At 41.9% G+C, this 27,945-nt stretch overlaps 4 protein-coding genes across 8 annotated transcripts in view; 2 read left to right on the top strand and 2 right to left on the bottom strand.

The window, feature by feature from the left end:
• Nucleotides 1–7,843, bottom strand: part of nf2a (neurofibromin 2a (merlin)) — a 35,483-nt gene extending 27,640 nt beyond the window's left edge. For 2 of the 4 annotated variants that reach the window (XM_040155136.1, XM_040155138.1), the window contains exons 1-4: nucleotides 7,082–7,842; nucleotides 5,543–5,668; nucleotides 5,291–5,413; nucleotides 2,436–2,519 (exon numbers count right to left, since the gene is read on the bottom strand). In XM_040155136.1, the coding sequence (XP_040011070.1) occupies nucleotides 2,436–2,519; nucleotides 5,291–5,413; nucleotides 5,543–5,668; nucleotides 7,082–7,195 (447 nt within the window). In that variant the 5' untranslated portion in view covers nucleotides 7,196–7,842. Of the gene's footprint in view, nucleotides 1–2,435; nucleotides 2,520–5,290; nucleotides 5,414–5,542; nucleotides 5,669–7,081 lie in introns of all 4 variants that reach the window. The other 2 variants (XM_040155135.1, XM_040155137.1) reach the window with 2 other exon arrangements.
• Nucleotides 7,844–8,963: 1,120 nt separating this feature from the next.
• On the top strand, nucleotides 8,964–16,237 carry fbxo21 (F-box protein 21). The gene is made up of 12 exons (XM_040154893.1): nucleotides 8,964–9,192; nucleotides 9,804–9,939; nucleotides 10,135–10,244; nucleotides 10,437–10,558; nucleotides 10,779–10,925; nucleotides 11,134–11,270; nucleotides 11,384–11,520; nucleotides 12,313–12,492; nucleotides 12,876–13,008; nucleotides 13,564–13,754; nucleotides 13,888–14,045; nucleotides 15,359–16,237. The coding sequence occupies exons 1-12, from the start codon at nucleotides 8,969–8,971 to the stop codon at nucleotides 15,598–15,600; spliced, it is 1,917 nt and encodes a 638-aa protein (XP_040010827.1). The 5' UTR covers nucleotides 8,964–8,968; the 3' UTR covers nucleotides 15,601–16,237.
• A 23-nt stretch (nucleotides 16,238–16,260) lies between these two features.
• tesca (tescalcin a) lies at nucleotides 16,261–27,364 on the top strand. Its single transcript, XM_040154894.1, has 8 exons — nucleotides 16,261–16,985; nucleotides 18,576–18,645; nucleotides 19,114–19,194; nucleotides 20,674–20,813; nucleotides 24,218–24,279; nucleotides 25,958–26,065; nucleotides 26,166–26,213; nucleotides 26,308–27,364. Exons 1-8 carry the CDS (start codon nucleotides 16,925–16,927, stop codon nucleotides 26,398–26,400), a joined length of 663 nt encoding a protein of 220 aa, XP_040010828.1. The 5' UTR covers nucleotides 16,261–16,924; the 3' UTR covers nucleotides 26,401–27,364.
• The window catches only part of fbxw8 (F-box and WD repeat domain containing 8), a 26,257-nt gene continuing 19,006 nt past the window's right edge, over nucleotides 20,695–27,945 (bottom strand). The window contains exons 11-12 of one of the 2 annotated variants that reach the window (XM_040154892.1): nucleotides 27,444–27,640; nucleotides 20,695–20,789 (exon numbers count right to left, since the gene is read on the bottom strand). In XM_040154892.1, the coding sequence (XP_040010826.1) occupies nucleotides 27,475–27,640 (166 nt within the window). In that variant the 3' untranslated portion in view covers nucleotides 20,695–20,789; nucleotides 27,444–27,474. Of the gene's footprint in view, nucleotides 20,790–27,353; nucleotides 27,641–27,945 lie in introns of those variants that run through there. The other variant, XM_040154891.1, reaches the window with a different exon arrangement.

Raw genomic sequence — 27,945 nt, 5'->3', positions numbered from 1 at the left:
AATAAAACCATTAGAGCACAAATGACAATCATAAACATACTCTTGGCAAAAGCCTGTCTAAAAGGTTCTGAGCTGGGCTGGGCAAATGACATAAAATCTATATCAGAATAAACTGTCGTACTTAGTTTACCTAGAGAGGCTGTGGTGATTTGCATAGATCCCACTCACAGTTCTCTGCCTCTGCTTTGCTCACATCAGTATACACCCCTCCAGGCCTACCCACAAATCTTATCCATTTCTATAAGAATTAACCCAAGGGGCTCATTCTGATCAGATGCATGAAATAACTTAACTGGCTCCTTTCAATGCAAAAGAGCAGTGGTTCTACTTCAAGCACCTCTTAGATGTTACAGTTCCTCAACTGGTGTGGAGATCATATACTGATACTCAGGGCTTAATCTGTGCCATATCCTGCCAGAACAAGGCCCAGGACCTCCCGTATTGGGACTAGCACCTATTTGATAGGATCTGGGACCTCCTATGTCACTATCAGAATCTGTAAATACATTTTTGTATAATATTTAATGTTATCTGTTCTGTCATTCTTTTAATTCCCATTGAAGTTACTCGTAAATCGCTCGTTTGCCTATGTTGGATGCATTTTAAATCTGATTTAAAAAAAGAGCGAAAGAGAGAGACATCAATCACTCAGGTCATGCAGTGATGCCTGAATCAAAATATGTAAGTCCCATTGTTTGTGGGCATGATATGTACATGTGTCGTCTACTCTGGGCTTGATTGTCACATCAGATGCTTGTATTTTTCCCACCTCTGTTTAAGCTTGATGTATCTACAGAAAAATAGCAAAAACAACAAAATACAGATAGAGAGAGATACATGTGACTATTGCTTAGCTGTTGTTTCAGAACCATGGACAGCGCTGTTTGTTGTGGGCATGTGTAGGTGCTGCGCGTTTAGTACTTAAACGGAGTGGAGGAGATCGATAGACAGACAGACAGAACACATCGTTTAGTTCAGTTTCTTAGCCTGCTTGCTTTTCGTGGTTGTAAATACAACTTTCTGCCCTAGTTAAATTCCCCCCCCCATTGTAGCAATGCATGGACAGAAAAGAAACAACAGGGAGGTCAAGGGACAGTCAACAAGAAAAAGAGGAAAAGAGAGAGAAAGAGAGAGACATAAACAGCTTTTTCTACACACAAATTACACACAAACAGTCTGATACAACACACACACAACTTCGGTCATTGCAATAATCTGCCTGTCAATCCCCCTGCTCCATCTAAAAATACTCCTAAAAGTAAATATCCATAGTTTTTCAGCAGTGTACCACATCCTCTAACTTGAAGGTGCTAACCCTCATCCCTATTGCTTTAAATTTGACTGAAAATAGTCCATTTGTGTGCTGGAGGTCACACCCCAAAGACGCCATGACTTCATCAGTGGCAAAAAGCATAGATGCAAACATGAGGCCACCAACCTGCAGACTCTCTACTATTTGGCTGCACCTCTTCAGTAGCTACTGTATTCTCAGTTTAATTAAATGAGATTGTAGTGCTTTATTTAGGTGAGATTATCTGCTGCCAGCAGATCTGCTAGGTGGCTGCTCCATTGCTAGGTGCTGCTTTGGCAAAGGTGTTTGTTCAACATTTTAGAACAGTAAATTAAAAGGGTACTTCCAAGCTCCTGGCTTGTACATTAAAACATTTCATGCAAGGCCCTGTAGCACTTAATGAAATACTAAAAGACTTTTAAAAATTAATTCCAAAAGTAGCTGGTAATGTAAAAAGTAGCTATAATGTGTGCTCCTCTGGTCCTTATCAGGACTGAGACATCAGAATTCTGGATCAATTGTACCCGATTTATGGCTTTTTTGGAGGGAGGCCAGATATGAAAAGATTACAATAGTCAAGCCCATGGCTGACAAGAGCTTGCAGTCTCTCTGTACTGTTCTAGGAGAGAAAAAGACACACTATAGCAATATGACATTTTTCAGATGATGAACAGCATAGTAAATGCTCCTAAATTTCCCCAAAATAAATCCATGTGCCCCACAAATTCATTCAGATTTCGAAGATGTAGGTGGGGAAGCCAGCTGAAGACAGTTATATATTCCATCAGTGAGTTCAAACTGATTGGATGCCCTACTGTGTCAAATGTGACACACAAAAATCTCTCCAAAACATCTAAAATTACTGCGTCTACACTGCTTTTCTTTAAAGCCATTACATTCTTGAGTGCAGTTAGGGAAAGCACCCTTTTGTAGTAAGTGATTCCCATCTGTTAGCATCTCATCAGACGAGTGATTTTAAAAAATGTGTGTGAGGAGGAGAAGAAGTTGCCGTTTGGTAATGCAAATTTTAAAGTAAGGATAAATAAACCATTAAAGGACAGGCTGACAGATGGATTGAAAGATGTACGGATCTTGTTTAAAAATAAGTGAGAATAAAAACCGAAGTTCCATAAAGAGCACTAACCTTGGCATGGACAGCATAGGAGGCCAGCAGCACAGAGGCCTCGGGTGGACAGTGAATCTCCTCCTCGAGGATCTTCTTCTTCACCTGAAGAGTTAGCAGATATAATCAACACTACTAATTTTGCTATGCATGTAACCACCTTCAGAAGTAACTATTCAGCGGATGTATATTCTCTGCCATTTAGTTGTTTGATAAATCAGAACAGAAGCTTTTTACTGTTAAATGTTGGAACAGCACTGAAGACATTTCCGGTACGAACTTTTTTTGGGGGGGAAACTATAACCGACATTATAAATCAGGACAGTTGCTTTTTGTCTTCAGTTTGACTATTACATCTCCTTTATATCGATTTACATGAGGGGAGCAAAACAATTCTTGAGACAGGTGATCTCACTTGACGCAATGAAAAAAGAATTGATATCTTAGAGAGCGGAGTGACAACACAAGCTAAAACACAACTTTCTGACAACTGTGCTTTTGACAGCCAGACCTTTTTCCCCCTTAATTCCACTTTTTGAGGGCCATACACAGCTAAAACACAGTGTTATTATAGGCTACAAACTGGGTAAACAGACTTCCAGCTACCACCACCACAGATACAGTACACTGGTACTTGCTCATTTTAGAGAGGTCTCGAAAGAGGACAAACTGTGCCAAATAAACACTGTAAGATTTAAGTATCATAGCCACATGGGGACCTATTACACACAAAGCCAGGAACTATGTATCTCAGCCAACAGTATTTCATATAATCATTAAACTGCTCCAAGAATATCAGCTTGCCAGTCAGCAGAGCATAATGACTTGACAGAAAGCCCTAGAAAAGCTCCAAATGATAATTAAAGGAGAACACCACCCATTTTTACAATTTGTGTTATATCTACACGCCATGAATAGCTGATTCTGTGTTTGTGAATTCACTCCAGTCAGTGAGCGTGACAAATTTAAGGTTTAGGTCTCCAATTTATATCTTACAGAAAGAATGGCTCTTTCTTACAAGTGTTGCCTCAGCTTTCATGGATCACATTATTAATATGAATTCCTAAAAATGGGTGGCAAGCCTTTAACCAGCTCCTTCCAGATTAAAGTGCTACTTCTCAACAGGTGTCGCTTCCCGAGCTCCATCACCTGTCAAAATAATTCAATCACAAACTTGCATGTCTACATATACACTGCAATTGTACAGTTAGATAGGGCAAACATGCTTAAGCTGTAGTTATATAAGTGGGCAATTTAATGCTTCAGACCTTATAATTTGCAAAGCCAGTCATGCTGTCTTCTTGTGTTTTGAACTAACAAAAGGTGTGGAGCCAGAGGTGTCAGCCCCTAATCGTGGCAAGCGCTAGGGGCTGAAGCTGCAATCTGGTTTACAAATGAGACTATGTTGTTGCAAAGATTGCAGGCCAAGGTGATGAACGTGTGCATGAGTCTGTTTGTTTAAGTGGTCTAAAGTGTGTGAGGGTGTGTGTGTGTGTGTGTGTGTGTGTGTGTGTGTGTGTGTGTGTGTGTGTGTGTGTGTGTGTGTGTGTGTGTGCTTGTTCGCGCACGTGCGTGCGTGTGTTTGTATCCAGGTCGGCGATCATTCCTGATAAGCACTAATCCAGCTGTCATGCCTGTGACACTATCGGAACAGAGGCCTGCTCCCGACATTATGGGATTTAATGAGAGCAAAGTTATAAGGAGACAGGCAATGCGAGGCGTAACACATTTGTATTCTTCTCCCGTTGTAGCTGTGTACTGCTTTAACTGTTGAGTAATTTGTCGGCTGTAGTCTTTTTTTTTGCGTGTTTTCCCTCTGAAATAAATAAATTGCTTCAGCTGCCTCTAAAACGGATTAAAGACACAGATAGACTTTTTTAAGTAGATAAGCACCTCTGAGGAACACAAGTGTACTGCTGTCTAAAGCCACATAACGAAACCAGCACAATGGGCTGGATATGAAGGAAGTGCTATGGGGGACAAGCATCCCATGGAGAATATGTCATTAACTGGGCCAATAACTGAGCCCTCGAAGCCTAATTGGTAATTGATAAATGCGGCTAGTAGTATTGGATGATGGGAGCACAGTAACAAATCTCATCTGAGCAGAATGGTGTGGCAGGCACCACAGGAATTCCCCGGAGAGTATTAAGTGGAGAGAAAGGGCAGCGGTAATATGTTGTGCATTGATTCCACATGGCTGCACACAATCAGACAGGGACAAAAAGTGCATTACAGAGTGCTCCGCTCCAGAACTTGTCAGAAACTCTGTGGACGCATGCCCCCTGTTGGCACTGGATCAGAATAGTGAGGAAGCCACAGATAAAGAGCATCAGCCAAATGCCTGGTGTGCAAGGGTGAAATGGATAATCCGAGATTTACAGAGCATTTTGCAGACCCATGTTCTTATACACTTATTTTTTAAAGCATTCATTTTAGCTCATTTAGTTCCTCAGATAGATGGCACCCACATCGAAGAATGCTTCCTTTTAAAGCCTTAAACACTGCACGCCTCTGGGAAGATTACAATCAAGGAAAGAGAAGTTTTTTTTAAAAAGTTGTCTGCCCACTAGCCAGACAGTAATCCACAGCTTCTTTTGAGAAGCATGTTGGATTTCAGGTTTACCTGCAAGCCTGTGGCAATTTCAACTTAGAAAGCAGCAGAGAAAGAAGAGAATGTAAGTGTACAAAGAACCTTCTCATAGGGCCTTCATGGCATGACAGGCACAAGTGAAACAGATAGGAAGATGACAAGTTAAGTATCCCAAAAGGATATCCAAAATACTTTCCAATTTGATTTATCTTGAAATGAAAACAACAAAACTCTAAATATGAGCACAATGAGAAAACTGGAGGCTTATATTATTTATAGTTACTTGTAGGAAGAAGAGATGCTGTGTGATATCTTGGACGAGCTCCTCCTCAGCATTTTCAGGGTAAAACTTGGCCAGGAAGTGAAGGGTGATAGGTTCCTCCTTCGGTACCTCCTGATCCAAAACCTGCAACAGTGAATCAAAGAAATCAGCATTTCCATTTCCTTTTCATGCCTGCTACAGATACTGGATATTAACAATGTTTACATGGCTTATGGCTGTTGACAAGACCAGTATAACATTAGAATCACTTACCCTCTTTTCCATCTTCAGCCAAGCAACTGTGTCCTTGATATTGTACTGGAGCCCAAAGAACCATGTCTCCCTCAGTCCCAGAGCTCGGCATACCAAGTCAAAAAGGTCTTTTCCTTTCCACCTGACCTGAAACATGTACATGTTTTAGTCTTATACAATTTTCTCAAAGTGAAAAACAGAAAATCCTGAATTACCAGAATTTGTCAAATTCATACTGAAAGAGGTGTTATCCTGCAGCATACTAAAAAATTAAAAACATTATGAAGATTCAGTGTGTTGGAACTAAATTTTGAGATATGAAAATAATAAAAAATAAAATTCATGTAAAATATAAAATAAAATTCACATCATTCACTGTCTGCCTCAAATGTATATGAATTAGCAAGAGAACAGAAGCAGTTAATTCTTTATACGGTTAAATACTGAAAGCCATTCATAAGATGCTATGTCTACTGAATCCAGACATATTAAGATATCCATCATAACCTCAGTCTCTGGTTCAAAGCTGGGAGCCACACATGTTCTCCTCATGCAGCTGAGAGCAACGAGGGAAGCATATCATGCGCACACATCCAATTTAGATAGCTTTCATCTGTAGCCTCTGAGCTAACTCAGGGTGCAAGCTGCTGTCAAGAGTATTCAAGGTTGGTGTGAAAAAAACTGACTTAAAAACTTCAAGAAATGAGGATATCAGCTCCACCATGCCACAGGGATGGCAGCGAGGGCCAATCAAAAATTCCTTCGCAAATCTGAATGAATATTTTGTCAATATGACCTATCCCTCTCGCTATTTACAAAACCCATAATTGATAAAAAATTATCATCTCTGCACAGAAAGTAGAAACCTGAAACAAACATTATGCTGCTCTTTGTAATTACCAACTGCATACTGTGGCGGAGTTCCTCCCTTTTAAGTATAGAGATGGTGTCTGCATGTAATTTTGGTGGCTTTCGGCTCTGGTATATCATCAACCCAGTAATATACTATTCTAAAGACACTGTAAGAAGGCAAGATGTACTACATAAAACACAGAGTATGATACCAACATGACTTGATTTTTATGTCGACTCTGCAGGATGATGCACACTCCTTTTCAACATTTCAGCCTATACATTTCAGCCAAGTCCTACACTGCATACTGACTAAAATTTTCCTGATTCCACTGCTGCATAGGACAGAGATAAATTGTAACAGATGTGGTCTTCTGCAGAACAGTTTAACCTATTGCGTGTGTTCAGTTACTTGCTGCCATCTACTGTTGAAAAGTGGAACCCTCATATATGCTTATAAAAAGGAACTATCGTTACTATTATCGCCGAGATAAACGCTGTACCTAAACCCTAATTCAGCGGCCACTACGGGTTATGGCAGAAGTGTCATTGCGATGAACGTCGTTTACTGTTGCAGTCAGAAGGAGAACGGAAGTGGACTTGATGCTGTGATTAGGGCCATAACAAACGTGGTATTTTGTAACTAGTTGAATTTAACAAAAAAAAACAAAAACAAAAAAAAGCAAGAGTTTTATAACAGATACACACCTCGCAACTGAACTCCATGTCCGACTCCATTGTGCAGATCCTGACGTTGAAGTTCTTGGCTTGTTTTCTCACCAGTGAGTTAAAGCCCAGCTTCGCTGCTAAGGCACTTGCCATGGCGAATAGCTAATAAACTAACTTTTCAGTTATCCAAAGTCGTTAATTCCGCCAAACTGAGCACACTATAAAGGCATTACATATTTTGTACTCTTTGTTGGAGACTAGAGACAAGTCATTTGGCATGGTTACCAAAAGATAAGCACGGCTGTGCGTGTGACTGTCCAGCCTTACGATACCTTAGCTCGCTCAGCTATCGATGGATAGATGCTTATAAGCAAGTTCCATCAAAGTTTATATATATGATTCTTCTACTGACATTTTATTGGTTTATCGATGTCTCATAAACTTAACGTACTTTATGGTACTTTTTTTTTAAATTTCACGTTAGTTACCAAAGAAAAAGTTTACAAATCCATTTCGCATGAACTGGTGAATGCAATGTACAGTCCTAGGCTTGCTGCTAACGTTAACGCTAGGTTAAACAGAGAAAAAGTTAGCTAACTAACATTACACATCAAATATGAGCCCTTTTCTTGCGCCGTGAATTCCGTTAGAGTTTACAGCTACGCCTCCGGGAAAACATTAATCCAACAGATCCCCTCTGCAGAGTTAAAAACACCTAAATTGTTGCACATACAGTCTGGTAGAAATGGAGCTTCAGCTAGCTGCAGCTAATCATTTGTTAGCTATCATATCCAAAATACAATGCTGCATTCAAGGGCCGTCCAGAATTTTGGAAAAATGATTGAACGCACATTAAGACATTAAAAATAGAAGAAAGGAGTTTATGTGGGGCACAGAACGTGAAATCTTTGTCTGACAGTAAAATACTGTTTCAAGATAAAATGCTGATAGTAGAACTGTTAATTCAGATTTTGTGGTATTTGATAGCATGTGCTATGTAGCCTTAATAACAAATTATTTGCCTATACTTTTTCTCCTTCAGTTTGTTTGTCCTGCCGAAGCATGAGGCCATTGGATACTGAAATAAAACAATAATACTAAAAAGTCAGAAATTAATTTACTTCAAAGTAAGAGATTATTTTTAAAGCTAATCAGTTTGATGAATCAATTAGTTACTCGACAGAAAATTAATCAGCAACTATTTTGGAAATCAGTTAATTGTTTGAGTCACTGTTCAAGGAAAAAAGGCCGAACATTCCCCAGTTACAGCTTCTCAGTTTTTGTTTTTTTTCTCCTATGTGATCACAAACTGAAATCCTTTATTTTTTGGACTGTTGGTCATAAAAAACAAGCAATTTTGATGACATCACCTTGGACCTTTAGGAAACTGTAAGGGCACTGATTTATTACTATTTCCTGAAATTTTGATGAGCAAATGCTAAATTGAGAAAGTAATTTGCAGATTAACTGATAATGAACAGCTAGTTGCAACCCTAATTATTTTTCTTATCAGCACATATTATATTACGAGTTTTCTGTTCTTTGTATAACCACAAATTCATCACTATGTCCTCTGTAGAAGACAGACCTAATTGTCACTGATAGAGGATATTTTATGACTTTGCCTGTGAAACAAGTAAAGTACCTTAAAACTAGAGTTTCTTTGGACTGCTGAAGAATTTATAGCATATTCCACTTTGTCATTGTCCTTTTTAACGTTGTATTCTGTGATTAAAAAACGAAAAAATAAATAAAACAAAGTTTGGAGTTTCGGATGAGCCTGAAGGTAGCATACCTTCCGCTTTCCCTTTGACCGAACAACCAATCACACGGCACTACACCTCACAAGCTCCGCCTCCAGCCCTGCCCCCTGCGACATAAAGGGGCGGTGCCTGAGCAATGAGGTAATCGGGGTAAACAGTAAAGATGGCGACGTCTGTAGCCGGAGAGGGGCAACCAAGTCTGAACGGGATTATTGCTGACTCCCACACCAAAAAACTGACCGACCTGCCGACCGAGTTGCTTGAACACATCCTGTGCTTCCCTGTCCTCAAACATGTCGACATTTGTAACGTTTCCTGCTGCTGCAAGCGGCTACACGACGTCTGCCATGGAAGGGGGAAGGTCTGGGGACACCAGTACAAACTCAGGTGCTAGATTTTTTTTTTTTTTTTTTTTTTTGTGGTATTTCTTAGGAAATTTTCATTACTGTCTGCCGAAACGAGCCTCCATGTCCTTTTTATCTGTCCCGTTTGGAGCCCCCGTGTCGCTCATTGTCTACTGAAAGGTGGGTTCGTCCACGGCGAACTCACAGTCAGCTGTCAGCCCTTTGACATTTTGCTGATGCACCAAATTCGTGCCTACGCCGGGCCAGTGGCGAGCTGCTGCTCTGCAGACAGCTCTGAAGACTGTAAAATCTCAGCGTGCGAACCCTTCACAAATTCCAGTTTAAACTCGGTTTTACCCAGAACAGCCGAAATTGAAATTGCATGACCTTGAATGTTGCATGTAGCTTGTATCAGCAGGACAGCGAAGCTCTTGCCAAAAGCTAAGCCCTCCTCCTGGCTGAGTTGGCGATGAGCTCCACGTTACTCTCCCGGTTGCTTTTCCTTTTTTTTTTTTTTGCAAAGAGAGAAACCCCGTCTGCGGCGACTGCTCCGCAGACATATCATGTACGGCTTGAGGCAGCAGGCTGCTAAACCAATTCCGAGCATGCCCACAAGTGTCACTGACATAACTGTTTCACTCTCCCCATCAACAGATGGCCAAGACTGCAGAGGTTTTACCGTCAGAATGAGTGCTGCGACTGGCTCAGAGAATACAAAACACGCCATCGGGTTGGTATTCAAATAAGAAGGACAGTGGAATCAATCTCAAAGAGATTCTTCACCGAAGTCGTAAGTAATCCGTCTGTAATCAAGCATACATTATCATAATGATTATGTTGTTACAGCAGATTTGGTTTCAGATGCACCGTGTGAATAAAGGGAAACCGTCGTTATTTGTTTCTGTGAACTGGCTGGCCTTCTGCGTTCGTGCCAGAAGACGTAGGCTCTCTGTATTCCAAACTAACCCAGAGATCTGTAACTCAGCCTTGCGTTGGCCAGGTGCTGGGAGACAGCTTTGCAGAGATCGAGTCGCTCGGGATGCCAGAGCACTTTTGTGAAGACGAGCTCCTCTTCATACTCAACACTGACAAGAGGTGAGAGCAACGCCGTGCCCCCAGTGACACCTCGCTGCTTGCCACACACTGCATTTTGCAATCACTAATGGGTTTGGGTTGTCGGTCTTGTTAATCCTCCCCGAGACCTCCCGTGATTATGAAAGCTGTTGCGTCGCACACTTCCGGCCCCGGACCATTAATGTGTCTCTACTGTTCTCCGCCCATCATTAGGAAAAGCTTGACTTTGAAGTACTATGCAAAGAAAATCCTTTACTTCCTGAGACAGCAGAACATCCTGAGGAGTCTGAAGACCTTCCTGGAGCAGCCTGCAGAGCAGCAATCAGCTCTAGAGGGTGAGGCCTCATAGAGACTCCCTGTCAGCCAAAATCATTAAGTTGGCCCTGTTATTATAAAATTAAATTAGCTCAGTCCTTTCAGTACTCACGATGTGTATCTTATTGCTACTTAGAGTTCATTATTATAGTATTTGTTGTAATAAGAGCATGATTTTTGCCATCTGATTTACAGCTCTACCTGTTGCCTCCCCTCTTTTGGTCTCGTCTGCCCTTTTAGGTGCTGTACTGGTGGATCAGTATTGCAACCCACTGGCGGAGGTAACCCTGGACAGCATATCAGCCCAGGTGGATGAGATCGCGGAAAAAGTGAAGAAGATGCTGAGGATCAAGAACCCGTCTCACCCGAGTCTGCGAATCGCTCAAGGTGGGCTCTCAAAAGTAGGAACGTTTGGAATGGAAGGTTGCTTTGTTGGGACCCAAGCTTCTTTTTTTTTTTCCCAGAATTTATCAATACTAGACACTAGAAAAAAAAAACAGTAAATCTATTTGGGCAAAGATGTCAGCTTGCGAAGATCTACATTTCCCTCTCAGCCAGAGTCCTCGTCAACTTTAATTTCTCGTGTGTGATGTAGGTGACTGCTTTGTCGTAGAGGACTTTGATCTCCAGAGGCAGGTGGTGTGTGCTCTAAACTCAGTCTTGTATGAGCAACTTCAGTACAAAGGCAACGAGTTTGACTACTACAATCCCCTCAACTCTTACATCCATCAGGTAGATCTTCTATAAAGTATGTCTAATTTTACGTCACAAGCTTTTCAGTCATCTCTTAATTTTCATTTCAAATATTTCACTTAACTGGCTACACCTTCTTGGTTTTAATTTAGGTGCTACTACGCCGTACAGGCATTCCCATAAGCCTCTCTGTGCTCTACATGACATTGGCCCGGAAGCTGGGTGTTCAGCTGGAACCTGTCAACTTCCCTAATCACTTCCTGCTGCGCTGGTGCCAAAACCCAAGAGGGTACAGTTTGAAATCAGTGTCTCTAAAAATTCCGTTAAACATTGCCTTAGAGTCCAGCTGTCATTCACATAGCTCATCATTTCAGCATTACACATTACAATTGTGTCTTATTAGCAATCTGTATGAAAGGCAACAACACTGAGACACTTCCTCTTCCTCCTACACAGGATGTGTTTCATTTATGTTTTATGAAATCAAGTTGTGCTTATCAATTTCCGTCCTTATCAAATCTTATCTCCCGCTGATTTCATATCGTTGAACATTAAAGGAAACCAGAATATGTTGCAAGAAAAATCCCTCTCGGTTTTTTTTTTTTTGGTAGATTTTGGCTGCCATAAACAGTAAAACCGGACAAACGATGAGGTATTTTGTGCGTCTGTTTAGCAAAAAGTAAAATAGAGAATATTTGTATTTTACTTTCCCTTGCCACGCGCAAGCTGAATATTAACTGTTTTAAATGTGTTTCCTTGATTTGGATATACGACGCATTAGCTAATCCAGGAGCGCTGTGACTACAACGGGGGGCATCAGAGACAGTGTACTAAACTACAGTAAATGTCACACTGCGTTCATTATATCGCTATACCACCACCACCACCACACTTTTGAGAACTCGCTCCAGTCCAGCGCACCGAAAATACTGCCTACATACAGTACACTGAGGCCCGCTATATGAAAAGACTCAGTCCACATATTCATCCTTGATTTATTCAGTTTTCTGAAAGTACAGTTTGTGATGAGTGCCTGGTAAATACATGCTCATATTAGATCTATTCGACTCTATTCCCGCAGGAGCGAGGACATCTATGACTTTGTCTACATCGACGCCTTTGGTAAAGGCAAGCAGTTGACGGCCAAGGAGTGCGAGTACCTCATTGGCCACCAGGTGACGGCAGATTACTACAGTGCCATCAGCACCACGGAGGCGCTCCTCAGGATGGTGGGAAACCTGCTTAACATTGGCAAGAGAGGGTAAGGGAAACTGGACAGCTGTCGCTACTGAGTCTCTTCCGCTGGAGAGATGAATGAGGGCTGACGGAGGATTGATGGATAGTCAATATATAGGCTGATGATGACTGTTGCTCCATGTATCTGTCATGGAGGCTGGCTAACATGGAACAAATTGTGGAATTTTACAGCCACTAGAACCACTTTTTTTTTTTTTCCCCAAGTAATACCAATTTTAATTTAGCCTTTATCCTGTAATCTGACAAGACTAGAGAGAGCATCTCAGAGGTGATCTCAAAACTGAATACGTGATTAGAATGCATTTGAACGGCTGCTAAAATTAAATGAATAAATTAATGCAATCTTCTGGCTGAATCACATTACCTGCTCTGCGTGGTTTCTTTCAGGGAGGGCAATGAGAAATCCTACCAGCTGCTGAGGGACTCTCTGGACCTCTACCTCACTATCAACCCAGATAACGTGCAGTACCTGCTGCTGCAGGCGCGCCTCTACTTCCACCTGGGCATCTGGCCAGAAAAGGTCAAGACACACAACCTGTTGTTAAGAAGAGTTGACCCAGTCACCGTAACAGTATTATTAAACTGAAACTCTACTGTTCTGTCTTGCCCCAGTGTTGTCACCTCCGCTTAGGAGCTTTTGCTTTCACCCGTGTCCGTTTGTCCATTTGTTGGTTTATCTGTCAGCAGGATTACGCAAAAAGTACTGAACCAATTTCCAACAAACTTGGTGGAGGCCATTACATTTTGGTGTAGATCTGGTGAAAGGGGCCGATCTTGGCATTTTTTAATCACTTCCCTTAATATTGCGAGATAGGGCGTTTATCGCCTCAGCGGAGGTAGGCGCGCTACTGAGTGTCAGTCCAGATTTTAATGCTTTTTTTTTTTTTTTTTAGATTCTCTAGTTCAACTAGAAAAGTACTAAATACAGCACCAGTCAGTGCAAAGCACTAAATATTCTGCTCTTGCAAAGCGGTTTAATCTGTAACAAATTGTGTTGTTGCATAGAACAGTTGCACTCAGAGGTAACACACGTCACCTACCCACATTGTCCGCCGATGTTTGTCCTCCGTCCCAGGTTCTGGACATCCTGCAGCACATCCAGGCATTGGATCCCTCCCAGCATGGGGCCGTGGGTTACCTGGTGCAGCACACGCTGGAGCACATCCAGCACAAGAAACATCCTGTGACACCTGAGGTGAAGATGCGTAGCGCTCCAGAACACCTGGAGGTCCAGTATTCAGTCGGCCTCATCATGAAACACAAGAGGTGGGTCACGCTAAGATGTGGCACGGCAATGCTCCCCCAACAAAAGCTGAAACTTATCGCTGTTAAGACGTCCCTCTGTAGTCTTCTCATAAATTAGGTCACTGAAGCCGCTCTTTTCCACCTCCTCCACCAGGTCGGGTTATAACTGTGTGATCTACGGCTGGGACCCCAAATGCACCATGAGCCAGGAGTGGATCACCACCATGAGGGTCCACCAGCTGTCTAATGGGGCCAACCAGCCCTTCTACAACGTCCTCGTACAGGATGGAACATGCCGCTACGCAGCACAGGGTAAGGATCATAGACACCGGCATGGTGATGGAAAAATATCCTTATGGCGAATTAATAAATACCCTTGGGAAAAGAATGTGTCACCCTCCAGGCATCAACTAGTAATAAGTCAAATTAAATAGCCAGATACCGAAAAATACATTGTGTTTTGTCAATATCACAATTATGTCTGCTTACACGGAAGGCATTTCTGAGGGTCACAGACAAAACACTGCTGAGAACTACCATTCTGGTATCGCAAGCATACTTTGTATGCATTGTATGGCTGGCTATTTGGGAGAAAATTCCAAATGCAAGCTGTCAATGCAGCGGCTCAATGTCTCACCAAATATCTAGCATCTCTTTTTAATTTCATTTGCAGGAATGATATAGAATTGGAACATATAACGAAGTGACATGTTATCTGTTAAAAACAAAAAAAGAAAACAGCTAGTTGACAAGAGAAGAGGAAGTAATGGGCACTAAAGGGTATATAGACACTTTTACATGGGCAAATCATGCTGATCTATTCTACCTGCAGGTGGGAAAAATAAATGACTGTCACATGTGCTTGCACGTGGGAAAAGTGCCGCGTTGGACAAAACAAAAACTTCATGTTTAACTTAGAGGCCCCAGCCCCCCCCCCGTTAAGAGATGATCTTTATTAGATTTTGCAGCTTCTTGCACTTGAAACTAATGCGACTCCGTGATGCTCAATAATGTCTTGTCAGTGGTATAAGGTGAAGTTCATACCGTATACGTTGATCCAGAGGTATTTCCCATTGATGCATTATTAAAACCGACAGTCATCATTGATTATAAATGAAACATCGTCCGCGAGCCGGTTCGAGGCAAACTCTTCAGCCGTGCCGCATCACCCTTATTTGTGACTTACACATTTTTCCCCGCTTAAGAAAGCACTTACCTGACAGGCTGACTCATAATGTGTATTCACCCGTGTTTACCCGCTCGCTCTGCTGCTCAGTCGGCTGTTACACAGCTTTCATTGTTTTGTACGTGTTTTCCATGCCCTCTCCTCCACCTCTACATTCACCTGCAGGCCTTGTTCTCCACAAACCCTGAGGGGGATTTTCTATTCGCCAGTCTTTGCCGCTCAGTCTGCCTTACAGGAGCTGATATGACACCAAGCAGTGATGCTAGAATGAATGACAATTTACATTTCCTTGATAAGCGGAATATTTTGATATGTGAGATGTCCGTTTGACCTGGTTTTGGACCCTTTTTGTATGAATTTCCTTTCTTCAACAATTTAGGTTTCCCTATATACCTTATATCTTACCGGCATGTCACTCTCTTCCGTCGTTGTTCTTCAGAAAACCTGGAGCCCCACTCGGCCCCCCTGGAGATCGGCCACCCGGAGGTGGGCCGCTACTTCTCTGAGTTCGCTGACACCCACTATGTCGCCAACGAAGAACTGCAGACACGATACCCGGAGGACACGAATGAGACCCTGGGCACAGTGCAGGAGCTCTATCATAGACTGACACCGGGCTCTGGGGACCAAGGGCAGGCTCCTGCCTCAGACCAAAACAACCACCGGGCCAGGCCCATGTAGCAAAGTAGCACTGTCCAGCATCCTGCTGACCCAGGCTAACTGATTACTGGTCACCCATTCTCAATTTACAATCCACTCGGCTGTTGCTTTGCCGCACTGTTTCACATACTCACCAACAGGACACGTTGGTGAGTATGTCAGATCGCCAGTATACACTCTGTTCAGAAACTGATAATTTGGTGTAATAGCAAACAATTCCCAAATGTGGTTTTGCACCACAGTCAGGCTCCTGTGCAGGTCTTGAAAGATTTATTTTAGCATTTCCACATCTGGAAAAGTTGTGGGAAAAAATACCAGAAAGTATTGAAACATGCAGCAGAGATTGTTAGTGTTGCTGCTTCGATACACGTCCCAAAATATCACAGTGTATTTGTTGTGAAAACAAAGCCAACGCTGGAGCGATATGGCCTGGATGACGGTCATCGTCGGGATGCATTTCTCCCAACCTAAAGACATCGTAATCTTCAAATCCGGTCACGAAGTTGAGTTTGGAAAAATGTTGTGCAAGTCGACACCTCGAAGTAAAAAAAGAACATAAGCTTGAAGTAAATGATTAAGTCAACAAGTAAATTTAGAATGGGCATCCAAGTGCTGTGAGTCTCCCTTTTCCTTAAAACCAAGGAATGCTCCTTTTTACTCAGAGCCCCCCCCCCCAAACCCTTTCTCCACACCCCCCTGCATCCAGCACCAGTCAAACGAGCCCCCAGCATATAGCCTAAACTCCCCGTTACAGTGCCACAGAAAAGATTACAGAGAAAATAATTTGTAAATTGACTTTTACTTGCAGTTCCCCATCTTTTAATCAAATTCCATGCACTTATGAAAGTTAAACTTTCACATTTTTAGAGTATCTTGATTTTAATTTTTTTTTTTTTCCTGTATATTTACAAGTAAAGCATAGGGTGGCATGGCTCATCAGTGTCGTTGAGCTGTTTCATTGGAAAAACAAAAGAGGAACCAATAAGGACACTTCTGACTTGACACAGAGCTTTAAGGAAATGACCAAAAAAACAAATAAAGCTTTTCAAGTTTTACTTCTCTCTGAGTAGTTTTACTGAACTAAGCTGAGCATATGCTTTGCTTTATTACCGTAATGCACCGTAATAACCGCGGTTTACCGCAGAGCACCGACGAGCTACAGGAAGCCGGCAGGTCAATCTCGACAGAGGCTGTTTAGATTTAGGACCTTGAGGAGGCCAGCGGCAGACTTACAGCTACGTGCATCTGCCGATAGCAGCGCGATAAAGCGGCGGCGGCACAGAAAAGTTGAGCCACTGGAATCGGACGATGCGCCTTTGACGCACGGCCTGGAAAAAAAGCAACGATGGGAGCTTCGCAGACGCGCTCCGAGCACAAGTACCAGGACCTGATGGACAAGACTGGATGTGAGTAGGGGAGACCCGCCGCCGAGCTTCCTCGCAGAAAGTATAAAGCGGCCGAGTGTGTTTGCGACGCCGTCTGTGGTCAGTCGTTCCGTTTCAAGGTGCAAAAATCCGGCGGCAGTGATAAATTCAGATCGTCAAGGGGGGGGGAAACCTGGTCATCGTACCTGCCTGTGATCCGCACGATTAATAATCAATATATAGATGAGTTAAGTCAAGTGCTGCCGAGATCAGTAAACGAGGTAAATCAGATTCTGTAAAAACGCCACCAGCTGAACAAATAATTGCAATGATTTGCAATGTAGCGCAACACCACGTCGTTTTTATGAATCATGACACAACATTTTTTTTATTTTTTTATTTTTTATTTTTTTTTATGAACCACACAAACAATCCATCCTGCACGTTCAACGACTTAGCGTCTTGCCACTTTTGTACCCGCAGCCATTTGTTTCGGTGGTTTTACAGGACGGTAGAAGTGGCTGGAGTTCGGTGCCGCGGCCCGAGCGCCTCATCTGACTTCGTAAATTCCCGATGTGCGGATGGAAATGTCCGGTTAAGAAATGAAACGAAAGGCAGACGGAGGCGACAGAAGTCTTCGGGTCTTTTTTTTTTTTTCTTTAAAGAAAAGGGCAGGATCCCGATGTGAAACCTTTTTGCGAGCAGTGCTATGCAGGGGACAAAGTTGGTGTCCCAGACTGAGCCCAGTTTTATTGATTCTATGTGGGGGGGGGGGACTTTGAACCTTTTTTTTTTTCTTTTCTTTTTTTTTTCTATCGCCCTCGTTTCCTCAAGCTGTGTCTTTGACCCTGTTTCTCTCTGGGCTCAGCGGGGGATATTTACGGATGTCTTCGTCCTGGACCAACGGGCTTCGCGGAGCACAGGTTCGGTTGTTTGCGTTTGTATTTCTTTTCTTTTTTTCTTCTTCTTCTCTGTCCGTGTCGCAGTAGTTAGTGGCGTGTTGCATCTGCATCTGTTGATCCTGCACACGTGACAGTCGCACCGCGCGCCCCGACCGACAAAACCCTGCTGCTTGTGCATGAGGCTGCAGTCTGCCCCGGTGCAAACAGTAGAACATCTTCACCCCCGGCGGCTACGGCTGCCACCTGCAGACATCCACGCGGCAGCCCCCCGCTGAAAGGAAGGGGAGGTCGAAAGAAACTCAGGCGTTTTACTGACACAAGTGCCAAACCCGTCTCGATACGGAACCAGGCAGAGCCGGATCATGATGTTTTTCGGCCACCGCTCAACAGGGCGGGTTAATGATTCAAGGAACCCTTTGGAAAGGCATTAAAAGAAGCAAATCCTGCTGCTGCACGGTGTGTTTGTCTTTGCCATTAGACTGATAGCAGAGCTGCACCCAATCAGTTTACCAGAAAGTGTCACTGTTTAATTATAATTCAGCCTATTACAGATAAAGATAATCCAGATAATACATGGACTGTACTTTGTTCTTTTAAAAAGAAAATCACTTGTTTATTGCTGTTTAATTGCATGTTGGACATGTATTGATGGATGTGCAGTAATGGGTGTATCATTATTAAACATACATGTTGTTGGTGTTTTTGTTTTTTGGTTTTCTTTTCTTTTCAGTTTCATTGGAGCAGATCAAAAACCTCCACAATCGATTCCAGCAGCTGAGTGGGAACGAGGAGACAATAAGGTGAAATGTGGGGAAAATAAAACACCTGCACACGTGGCAAGGCTTTTCGGGCCTTAGCAGTCGCCACAAAAAGATGGAAACGCTACCTGCATGGTGGCTGTGGCGATGAATTGTGGGTATTTCTGGTATCGCTGGCACAGACACGAACGAGCAACATATGGCGACACGCGCAGGCTGAACTAATGCAAATGCGGGCACATTAGGCAAATACAATATGTCGACGCGTCAGGCACATGGAGCTGACACATACCGCGCACACACACACACACACGTCCATTCATGCACACGCACACAAACTGCCAAACCAGCATGCTGGTAGAGAGAGATCACAAATTCCTTCCGGCAGAGAAACTGTTCGCGTTACTGCCCATAAATAACGTTTATTATTATTTAAATTTGTAAAAACGTGCTGGCACTGTACTGTGGTATCTGTTTTATGAAAATGGACTTTCTCTTGTCGCACTGCAGGAGGGAGAACTTGGACAACATACCGGCCCTCGCCAAGAATCCAATCAGAAAGCAAATTATTGGCGCCTTCTTCGATAAAAGGTGGGTACGGTCAAAGTATACCACACTCTTGTCTGTTCACCCTATAGCTAATGGTCATTTCAGTTAATATTATCAGCGCTATCGTGATATTACTTTGAGTATGTTCAAAACACTTCCAAAACCAAACCCCTAGTATGCATTTGTATGCCAAAGTTTGGGCACCCCTGGGCTAAAGTCTACATTTTGTTGATTTTTTTTTTTTTTTACAAACCCTACGGCAAACACACAACAAACATGAGCCTGTCTTCGAGTGTTGTTGCCCGGTTACTTTTTATGTCACGAACTACAAACATTCAACAGTGATTGTGACATGCGCAAAGGCTTGGGCACCCTGCTACTTATGAAAAACACTCCAGGCCACAAATGCGCGTGATCTGCCAAAAAAAAAAAAAAAAAAAAAGTCTTCCGACATTCTTTATCAAAGGTCAGTTTCTCCAAGCAATGACGTTTCTCGTCAGCTGGTTGGCTTAGCTTAGCCTGGCGCAAAGACTAGACACAGGAGTAAAGGGCTAGCTTACCACAGCTTGTTTTGACAGTAAACCAATGAGATGAAACATGTTGACTATTGAGCTTTATAGGCGCCTGTAGGTGCTCGGTCTTTGTGCTAAGATGAGCTGACCGGCTGCTGTCGGTAGGTTATCATTTACCTTACGGACACACGAGTTGTTCTATTCCTTTTAAAGACCTCAGGCATTTGTATCTCCACCCACTGCATATCTGCATTGAGTCACCCTTACTATGGGAGGATTTGATGGTCATTTGTTCTAAAGGGAGAGTTTTTAAGGTGACCTAACCCTTGGAATGTTTCAGAATGGTTTAATCAATCTCTCAAGTGTTTAGTGCTTTACTTCTGTTTGTTTAGTTAAATGAAAACAGTTCCCTTCAGACATGGGACTTTGAAAGTACCTGTAGTGCATGGAAATGGCTGATAATGTAGGTTTCAGTCTTCACCCAGAAGAACCGCGGTGCAGTTTGTGAAAACAAAATACGGCACGCAATCCATCCATTAACTAAAAGGAAACAACATCAAACTGAAAGTTTTATTGCTATAAAGTGACGGTTGTTGACATTTTAAAACCTGCATTTCCTCATGCTTTGGAACGGCAAGTCTAACAAGCCAAACCACAAAATGGACTGTTCAATTAACAAACTATCTGTGAGTGCGTGTGGTTTTTGTTCACAAGCGTACAAGTCATGAGCAAAATTGGAACCTAAAGTGGCCAAACACAAAAATACATAAGTAGACTTTTTTACTTTTCTTCTGGTTGGGATTTTGGAAAACCGGATTCTCTGGGTGTGACTGCAACCACAGAATCCAATGATGAAAACATTCTTGCAAAAAACTGAATACGCAGAACAACAGATATTGGTCTATTTACAACTTGGGGAACTTGGGAGGAAGATACTGTTGGTTGGTGTAGCCCTTTTTAAAATACCACAATGGTTGACAGTGGTTTATTTCCTCTGTCTGTGACCCAGGAACCAACATCAGCAAGAGGTGGGCTCCTTCGAGGAGATTAGCTTCGAGCAGTTCCTCATGGTCATGTCCCACTTCCGCCCTCCGACTTTGAAGACGACAGAGGAGGAGAAGGAATCTATGAGAAAGGAAAAGCTCCGCTGTAAGTAACTTTCCTCTATTTTTAATAACAGTTGAACGTGTGGCTGTCTAGGACTGCTCTCCTTTGTACAACCTTCATGTTTGTCTGTTAGAAATTACAAATATAAAAAGAGTACCTCTCGTCCTATATAACAAATCAGTGATGTGGATATTTTATTTCAATGAGGAACGACAAGCGACAAAGATTGTGATTCCTCATTGCAAGTCAGCTATCACATTGGAGATGCTCGTGGGTATTCACAGCTTGGTTTGGATCGTGGCAACAACTTTCGCAAGCAGAATGGGATCATTTGTAGCCACAGGGTCGGGACCCGAATTCAGCCCCGGATATCTTTTTTTACACCCTCACATTATTTTCAGTTAGCTATGTTAACCCCTTCAAGGACTTATTTCAGGGTTATTTTCAGGGTAGTTTATGTTTTTGTTGTATCTTTTTCCCCTCAACTTGCCTTGTGTTGATTTGTGACTCCGTACATTTCCCAGAATCACTTTTTATAAACTCCACGTTAGGAGTGTAAACTTGTTGCTTTCAGTCCAAAGTGAGCAGCCAGGAGTCACCTGCGAGATCGGCTTGATCACCAACAAGTCAAAAATTAGCAACTTCCCAAGGGCCTGATACCCCAAGGTGCTCCTTAAGCTCCCTACATTTTTGGCCAATTGGTTTGTGACTACTGAACAAAAATGTGTTTGTGACTATGCATCATTTTAGCATAGTATCGTCATAAATTGATCCATATTTGAAACGATGGGGGGCCTGCATTACTTTCTTGTGTCTAGGCCTTGTTGCGTAGAAGGCACTGCGTTGAAAACTAGAACGAGGGCCCACCTTATAGACATTTCAGTAGATACTCAACTAAACATTGTACTATTTCCTGTGCAAATTTGTGTTTACCCATTGAAAGCAAATTTACTGACACAGCATGAGGCCATCGTTCCTGTTGTTCTCAGTAAGATATAATTTAGCTATGTCCTCAGCTGACTCTCGTCCTAAAGATACTATTCAAACAAGTTAGAATCACTGTGTTTTATAGGTAAGATATAATTTGGTTTTGGGTGTTTTTTGTGTTGCTCCTTGTCTGTGCAGTTGGGACTGTTTCACCTAACCATTATGTTGGAATACAATACGATCCTTAGTGGGTAGTTGCAAGGGATGATGTGCGTACAAAATCAGCGCTGAACGCAGGCTGAAGGAAATCAGGGAAGCCATGGTATAAATTTTGGCCCTGGGGCCTCCCAAGCAGGTCACTCCAGCCACGCATGATAGCTGACTAATAGCTGGCTCACTGGGGTGTGTCTAATTGTGGCCACAACCCTTGTTTAAAATGCAAATCATTATTAGCTTCAACTGGTTGTAGCTTCCCTCTTCTTCTTTTTCTTTTTTGTCAGCATTATATTATTAAAATTGTAATGTGTAAACAGTTCTGAACTTGAAAGAAGCCTTTACTGTCTGGTTTACAGACTGCCATTTACTGTAAATGTTTCAGATCACTGAAACTTCTTGTGATACTCCGTTGTAGTTGTCCTTGTATGTCCGGCAATGCATGAGACCAAAGTTATATAGAAAAAGAAATGAATGAAGAAATTCAAACTCTTGGGCATATTTTTTTAATTCCGTTATCATTTGATTGAAGCGTTACTTGTTGTGCAGACGTTTGAAGTATCCAAAAAAAAAAAAAATTCTGGAAAGTAACTAAGTACATTTACTCAAGTGCTGAGGAACTTGTTCCTAATTTGACTATTCCATTTCATGCAACGACATACATCTACTCAACTACAATTCAGAGGGAAATATTGTACTTTTTATTTCACTACTTTTCATTAAAATTGAAACTACCATGCACAAAAAGCATAGTAGTTGTCAGCAGTTCCACCAAAGAGACATTTCCCCTCTAAACTTCTCAAATGGTTTCCTCCGACAGATAACTGTTAAATACCTGTTTGAGACCCAAAGGGGTCAGATTATCCGATATTTCACAAAAAAAACCAAATATAAGAGAAAAGTACAAAATAAGACAGACCCTTGTTTTTTTCTTCATTCCCCTCCCACTAATCATCTCACGATGCCTAAGATTTATCTGGTGACCCTTTGGAGGGGGCCCGACCCCTGCTTACAGACTGATGTGTCAGTATTTCTAATGTCATATATGACAATATATCAGTCACAGGTGATATGTTACTGCAGAATGTTTACTTTTACTTTTGAAGTACATTTTGTTGCTAATACTTCTGTACTTTTACTTGAGTAAAATCTTGAATGCAGGACTTTTAGTTGTAATGAATTGCAGTTACATTGTTGTATTGATACTTTTCCTAAAGTAAAGGATCTGAATACTTCTTCCACCACTGCTAAAAAGATATGTGTTTACTCTAGCATTTCCTTGTTTTCTCCTCGTCCCGCGTTGTTTTGCGCTGCTTAAGAAAGTTATTGTCGGGGGAAATGCGTTTAAGAAATGACAAGCATTTCGGGCTGTACTCTTGTAACTGTAGAATAATGGAGTTTTGATTTAAGCTAATAAGAACACTAAATGATTGTGCTCTCCAGGGAATGAGACAATCGGGTAGGTTACTTTCATTTTTTGTAATTATGTGAATTTTTATAAAAGGTTTCACAAAAGTGAAAAATTTCTACATTATGCTCTCCCCTGATATGAATCAAGGTGGTCACACTGTCCGTACAAACAGTTTTCTGGGGAAACGGAAAAGCACAACGGTTTTGATAGAGGAGATCATTACCAGACAATACCACAACCTCGTCTGTCTCCTACCGTATCTGAAGACCGACCATGGCCCAGTCCTGCTTGGCGCCATACAATCCATTTATCTGAATTTTGTGTCTCAGTTGTCCCCTGTTGTTTCTAAATGTTTATTTCCATCATATTTGATTTGATTTTTTTTTTTTTTGGAGGGGGGGGGGGGCATAAATCAACTCAGCTCCCTCTCTCACAATGATACGTTTCTGCCTCAGAAACTCGATGAAAGAAAAGATGACCCAATTTGACATTAGAGCTAAAGTTCTATCAACTTCAGAAATGGAGCACAGTCAAAATGTCACTGGACAATGCCTAAGGAAGCAAATCACTTTTTTTCCTTGTTAGTGCCACATGACCACATAAACATTTAGTATTGCCACGGGACTGAATCGTGTAAATATCACCGTAAATGAGGGTAGTACCATTTTAAGGGCGCTTCATTGCCTGAGTGTGACTGTTTACATTCAGCAGGGGTGGTTCTGATTGGGCCTGAAAGGGACCAGCTTAGTTACTCTACTGTCTTATCTCTGCACCTTCATAAACACTCCCCTAATCTCAACTTCCTCTGGTCTATTAGTAAGATCCTCTGATTTGATGATGGAAATTTCCTCAAAAACCGGACCAACCAGTAAACTCTCTAGCTCTGTCTTTCCAGTCCTGTTCAACATGCATGACACAGACAACGATGGCACCATCACTCTGGTGGAGTACAGGAAGGTAAGGCAATTTTACCATGCTGACTTTGTCTGAGGTATACAGCTGTATGAGAGAGACTGGGCACCCCTGGACAAAACCCATATTTTGTTAGTTAGTTTTTTTTTTGAAGTGAAGAGAAGTAAATTCAACCCCTGCAGCAAACAGACATAAAAAAAATGTTAATTCACTGTTTATCTCATTAACTTAAAAAACAGAAAAATTTAAACTAATTGTGGCACGTGCAAAATTTTGGCTCCTCTTTTAATGTCTGTGTGCTACAGGGGTAAATCATAGCAAATGTGTGTGAGAAAGTTCGTCCTCAACCTTGAACAGTAGTTTGAGAAAAAAATCTCGAGGTGCGCTCTCTAGCCTTTTCATGAGCTTTTAACCGCGTCTTACCATTTTCTTCAGCAGTCGGAGCTCCGGAAAAAGCTGGCGATCCAACCTTGAGTCAGGAAATTTTAGTTGAATTAAGGAAATTTTGATCCACCTCGTGTTAAGATGCATGTCATTCTTTCCATTTCGTCATTTCCACTTTCCATTTCTAATGCATCATACAGGCAGAGCTGACAAAAGCTATTCTGGAAATTACATGTCACAAAACTCCATGTATTGGCTATAATTATTATCATCAGTATTATTATTTTGCAATTATTAGCTTCAAGCGGTCCCACCCCAACAGATGCTACAAATGGGTAATGTAACAGGAGCGTGAATCAAGCAGTCTGTCCACCCCCATGCAGTCCTGTGAAGAGGTACAATAAGTGAAAATATGAGATGGCGCCTGTGTGGGTGGATCGTACAGGTGCAGTGTTGCTGCTGTTGTGGGCATCAAGTTATACTAGCAGTTAGCCAGCAACAGAAACACAAGAACAAGCTGACTAAGCTAAATGACTATCTAAATGTAGAAAGGCATACGGGTGGACTGGCGTTGTGGCAGTGAAATTAAGGGCGATTGTTGAGCAGTCTCCTTTAAACTTAACTTGCCCCTTCATGGCGCAGCCTTGGAAGTATCACAGGAAATGCATTTATGACACGTGATTCAATCGGAATGGGTTTGAGCCCTCAAAGTTCAAATGAGGTTGCATTTTAGGTCATCTTTGTTTAAAAAGGAAAAAAAAAAAAAACATTTTGCTTATTTTCAAGTTTTTTCCAGGTATTGCAGTGGAACAGAATATAGGCAGGGATGATTCAAAAGTGAAGTTGCTAACGGCATTACGGTTTTCATTTCAGATGCAGTTTGAGTCAGATTGAAGAGGTGAATCGGAGACGATAAGGATGGTTCAAGATTTAGACTTTACTAGTTACAGAGTTTTCCTTTTTAAGCGAGTGAGGAAGTACGGAATCGATTTTGATAACTCTGAAAACATTGGTTAAAGCAAACTTGAAAAGGGCTTTTCCGTTCACAAAGACCTTAAGTTAAATCCAAATAGTTTTCTGAACATCAGTGAGCGAGCACTTGTCTGGAACGGTGCAACAGCTACCGGTCTCGCCAGTTTCAATCCTCTGGTAACCTTTGGCATGAAGTCATCGAAACCAGTTGACTGCGTATACATGCAATGCTGTACATATAGTAGTTCGCTGATGTCGACGAGGATTTAAAATTTTTTTTTCTTACCTTTTGCATCATGTGGCTCTAAGATCGATGCTGTCTAAACCCCAGGGAGGAATTAAAGACTGTTCTATGTTCTCCCCCAAGGTAGTAGAGGAGCTTCTATCAAAGAGTGGAGCCATCGGTCAGGAGGTTGCCAAGGCAATAGCAGATGCTGCCATGCTGGAAGTGGCGAGCACAAACGTGCCCCACATGGTAAGGCAACTCGCCAGGACTGAACTGTTAACGATAAATTCTCACAGTCGCATATTTCCGCAGAGAAGTAACAGATTCATTTGTCTCTTTATCAATTCAGGCCCCTGATGATTTCTATGAAGGAATCACGTTTGAGCATTTTGAACAGGTTTGCACTTTTCTGACTTCATGGGCCACTTGATCAAGAAATTTGACTCTTTATTTGCCACTTACTTATGAAAGCTTCTGTCATCTGCCCACAGATTTTAAATGGGCTTGAAATGGAGTCCAGGATGCACATTCGCTTTTTGGATGTAGACACCACAACAGTGCGTTGCGGGAGGTCAACCTCTTGAAGAAGTCGTTCTTGTAACGAAATTTTTATGTTGCTGCTGTTTTTAGCAGAACCTCTCCGACCCTTAGATGGAATGAAGCCAAATACTTTCGATATAGACTCATATTTTTGGACCGCGACACACAATCAGACTTTTTCGTACGAATTATAAAGACCGTCTGCTGATCCAGGTTTAGGTTTGACTAGATGGTGGACGTATTCTGACTCTAAGGACATTTACTTCTACAGTTCACCTATAAGCCTCAAAAATTCAGTGTCATGTTTTTCAGTCTTCAGGCGTTGTGATCCCAAGAGTAACAAGTGTCACATTTTCAAAGAAAATTAGTTCCCTGTCTTATGTCACGCTCCCATTACTTTCAGTCAAATTTCAAACTAACAAACTACCTCTCTCTGCATTGTCCTGCTGGTCAAGAGATTCACATGTTAGATGAAGTAAGTCATGCTCGTTGGCTGCTCTGCTATCCATGGGTCATCGGTTATGGCTAACATCCAAAGTGAGAGACTGCAGGCACATACCATTCCTCTGCAGCCCCAAAATAGTTAGGTTTATTTCATCCATTCCTTGGTGTCTATGTAACAATCCACTGCTGTTCTACCATGAAAATCCACTATTTCTTGCCTGCTTTACACTTTACTCTCCCAAAGAAGAAGAATTATGTTAATTAATCAAATAAATTTAAGGCATTGTGATGAAACAAATGCATGTGTAATATGTTTTGTTTTTTTTCTTGACATTTTTTATTGCTGTGATGTGTCACAGCAGCATTGATTAAAATCCAGGGAACCAAACATCTATTAAAAAAAATCATTAATTTTACATTAATGGTTTACAAGGCTGTGATCTTGTACAACATCTGAAATCAGCATCGTGAAGTACGAATACCTATGTAGCAGTTAATAGCAGATAACAGATAACATACATACATATATTACATTTCCCAAAAAGCTTGATTTGACTAGAAACTAGTAAAATAACAGGACAGAGTTTGGAGAATCAAACTGATAAAGGGTGAGAAACTTTCTATTGTCTGTTCAGTCACTCACTGAGCCGGATTGCAGTTTGGGAAAGTGCGTGTCAGTGGGATGGATGGGAGCCAGACAGCCTGTCGTACGGCACCGCCAGGCTGATGTTGTAGTTGTAGCCATAGGACTCGGTGTAGTCGGACCTGCAGATGGGCAGGATGTGATCCTGTGACAGCGCGTCGTCAGAGAAGTCATAGTGGCAGATGACACCTCGGTGTCTGAAGGATAAAAACCATTTATGTCAGCCACAACATTAAACGTGTGTTTCACGTTTGGGAGAACTGTTCAAACTGGGTGCTTGGGTAGGACATTAAGGAGAGATGGATCATTCTGAAGTTTAAACCAATGACATAATCTGCTGAAGAGCAAAATGCAGCTTTATCTCACATAAGGGGTGGGATTTTTCAAAAACCTGACTTAATTCAGTTGAGATTTTTTTTTCCATTTCAGCCTACAAAGCACCATGTAACCATAACAACTGCACATGTAAAAGGGAAGCAGCAAGTTGACTGGAATATGTGGT

The sequence above is a fragment of the Xiphias gladius genome, chromosome 19, assembly GCF_016859285.1.
Source record: "Xiphias gladius isolate SHS-SW01 ecotype Sanya breed wild chromosome 19, ASM1685928v1, whole genome shotgun sequence".
Classification (NCBI taxonomy): Eukaryota; Metazoa; Chordata; class Actinopteri; order Istiophoriformes; family Xiphiidae; genus Xiphias; species Xiphias gladius.
This window is presented reverse-complemented; position numbering and strand designations above follow the sequence as displayed.

Excerpts from the sequence above, each read along its gene's own strand:
- tesca (XM_040154894.1), top strand. The coding sequence starts at position 16,925 with ATGGGAGCTTCGCAGACGCGCTCCGAGCACAAGTACCAGGACCTGATG. Across the intron at positions 16,986-18,575 it reads CCTGATGGACAAGACTGGAT|TTTCATTGGAGCAGATCAAA; the intron begins GTGAGTAGGGGA and ends TTTTCTTTTCAG. Across the intron at positions 18,646-19,113 it reads GGGAACGAGGAGACAATAAG|GAGGGAGAACTTGGACAACA; the intron begins GTGAAATGTGGG and ends GTCGCACTGCAG.
- fbxo21 (XM_040154893.1), top strand. The coding sequence starts at position 8,969 with ATGGCGACGTCTGTAGCCGGAGAGGGGCAACCAAGTCTGAACGGGATT. Across the intron at positions 10,245-10,436 it reads ATACTCAACACTGACAAGAG|GAAAAGCTTGACTTTGAAGT; the intron begins GTGAGAGCAACG and ends GCCCATCATTAG. Across the intron at positions 13,009-13,563 it reads TGGGCATCTGGCCAGAAAAG|GTTCTGGACATCCTGCAGCA; the intron begins GTCAAGACACAC and ends CCTCCGTCCCAG.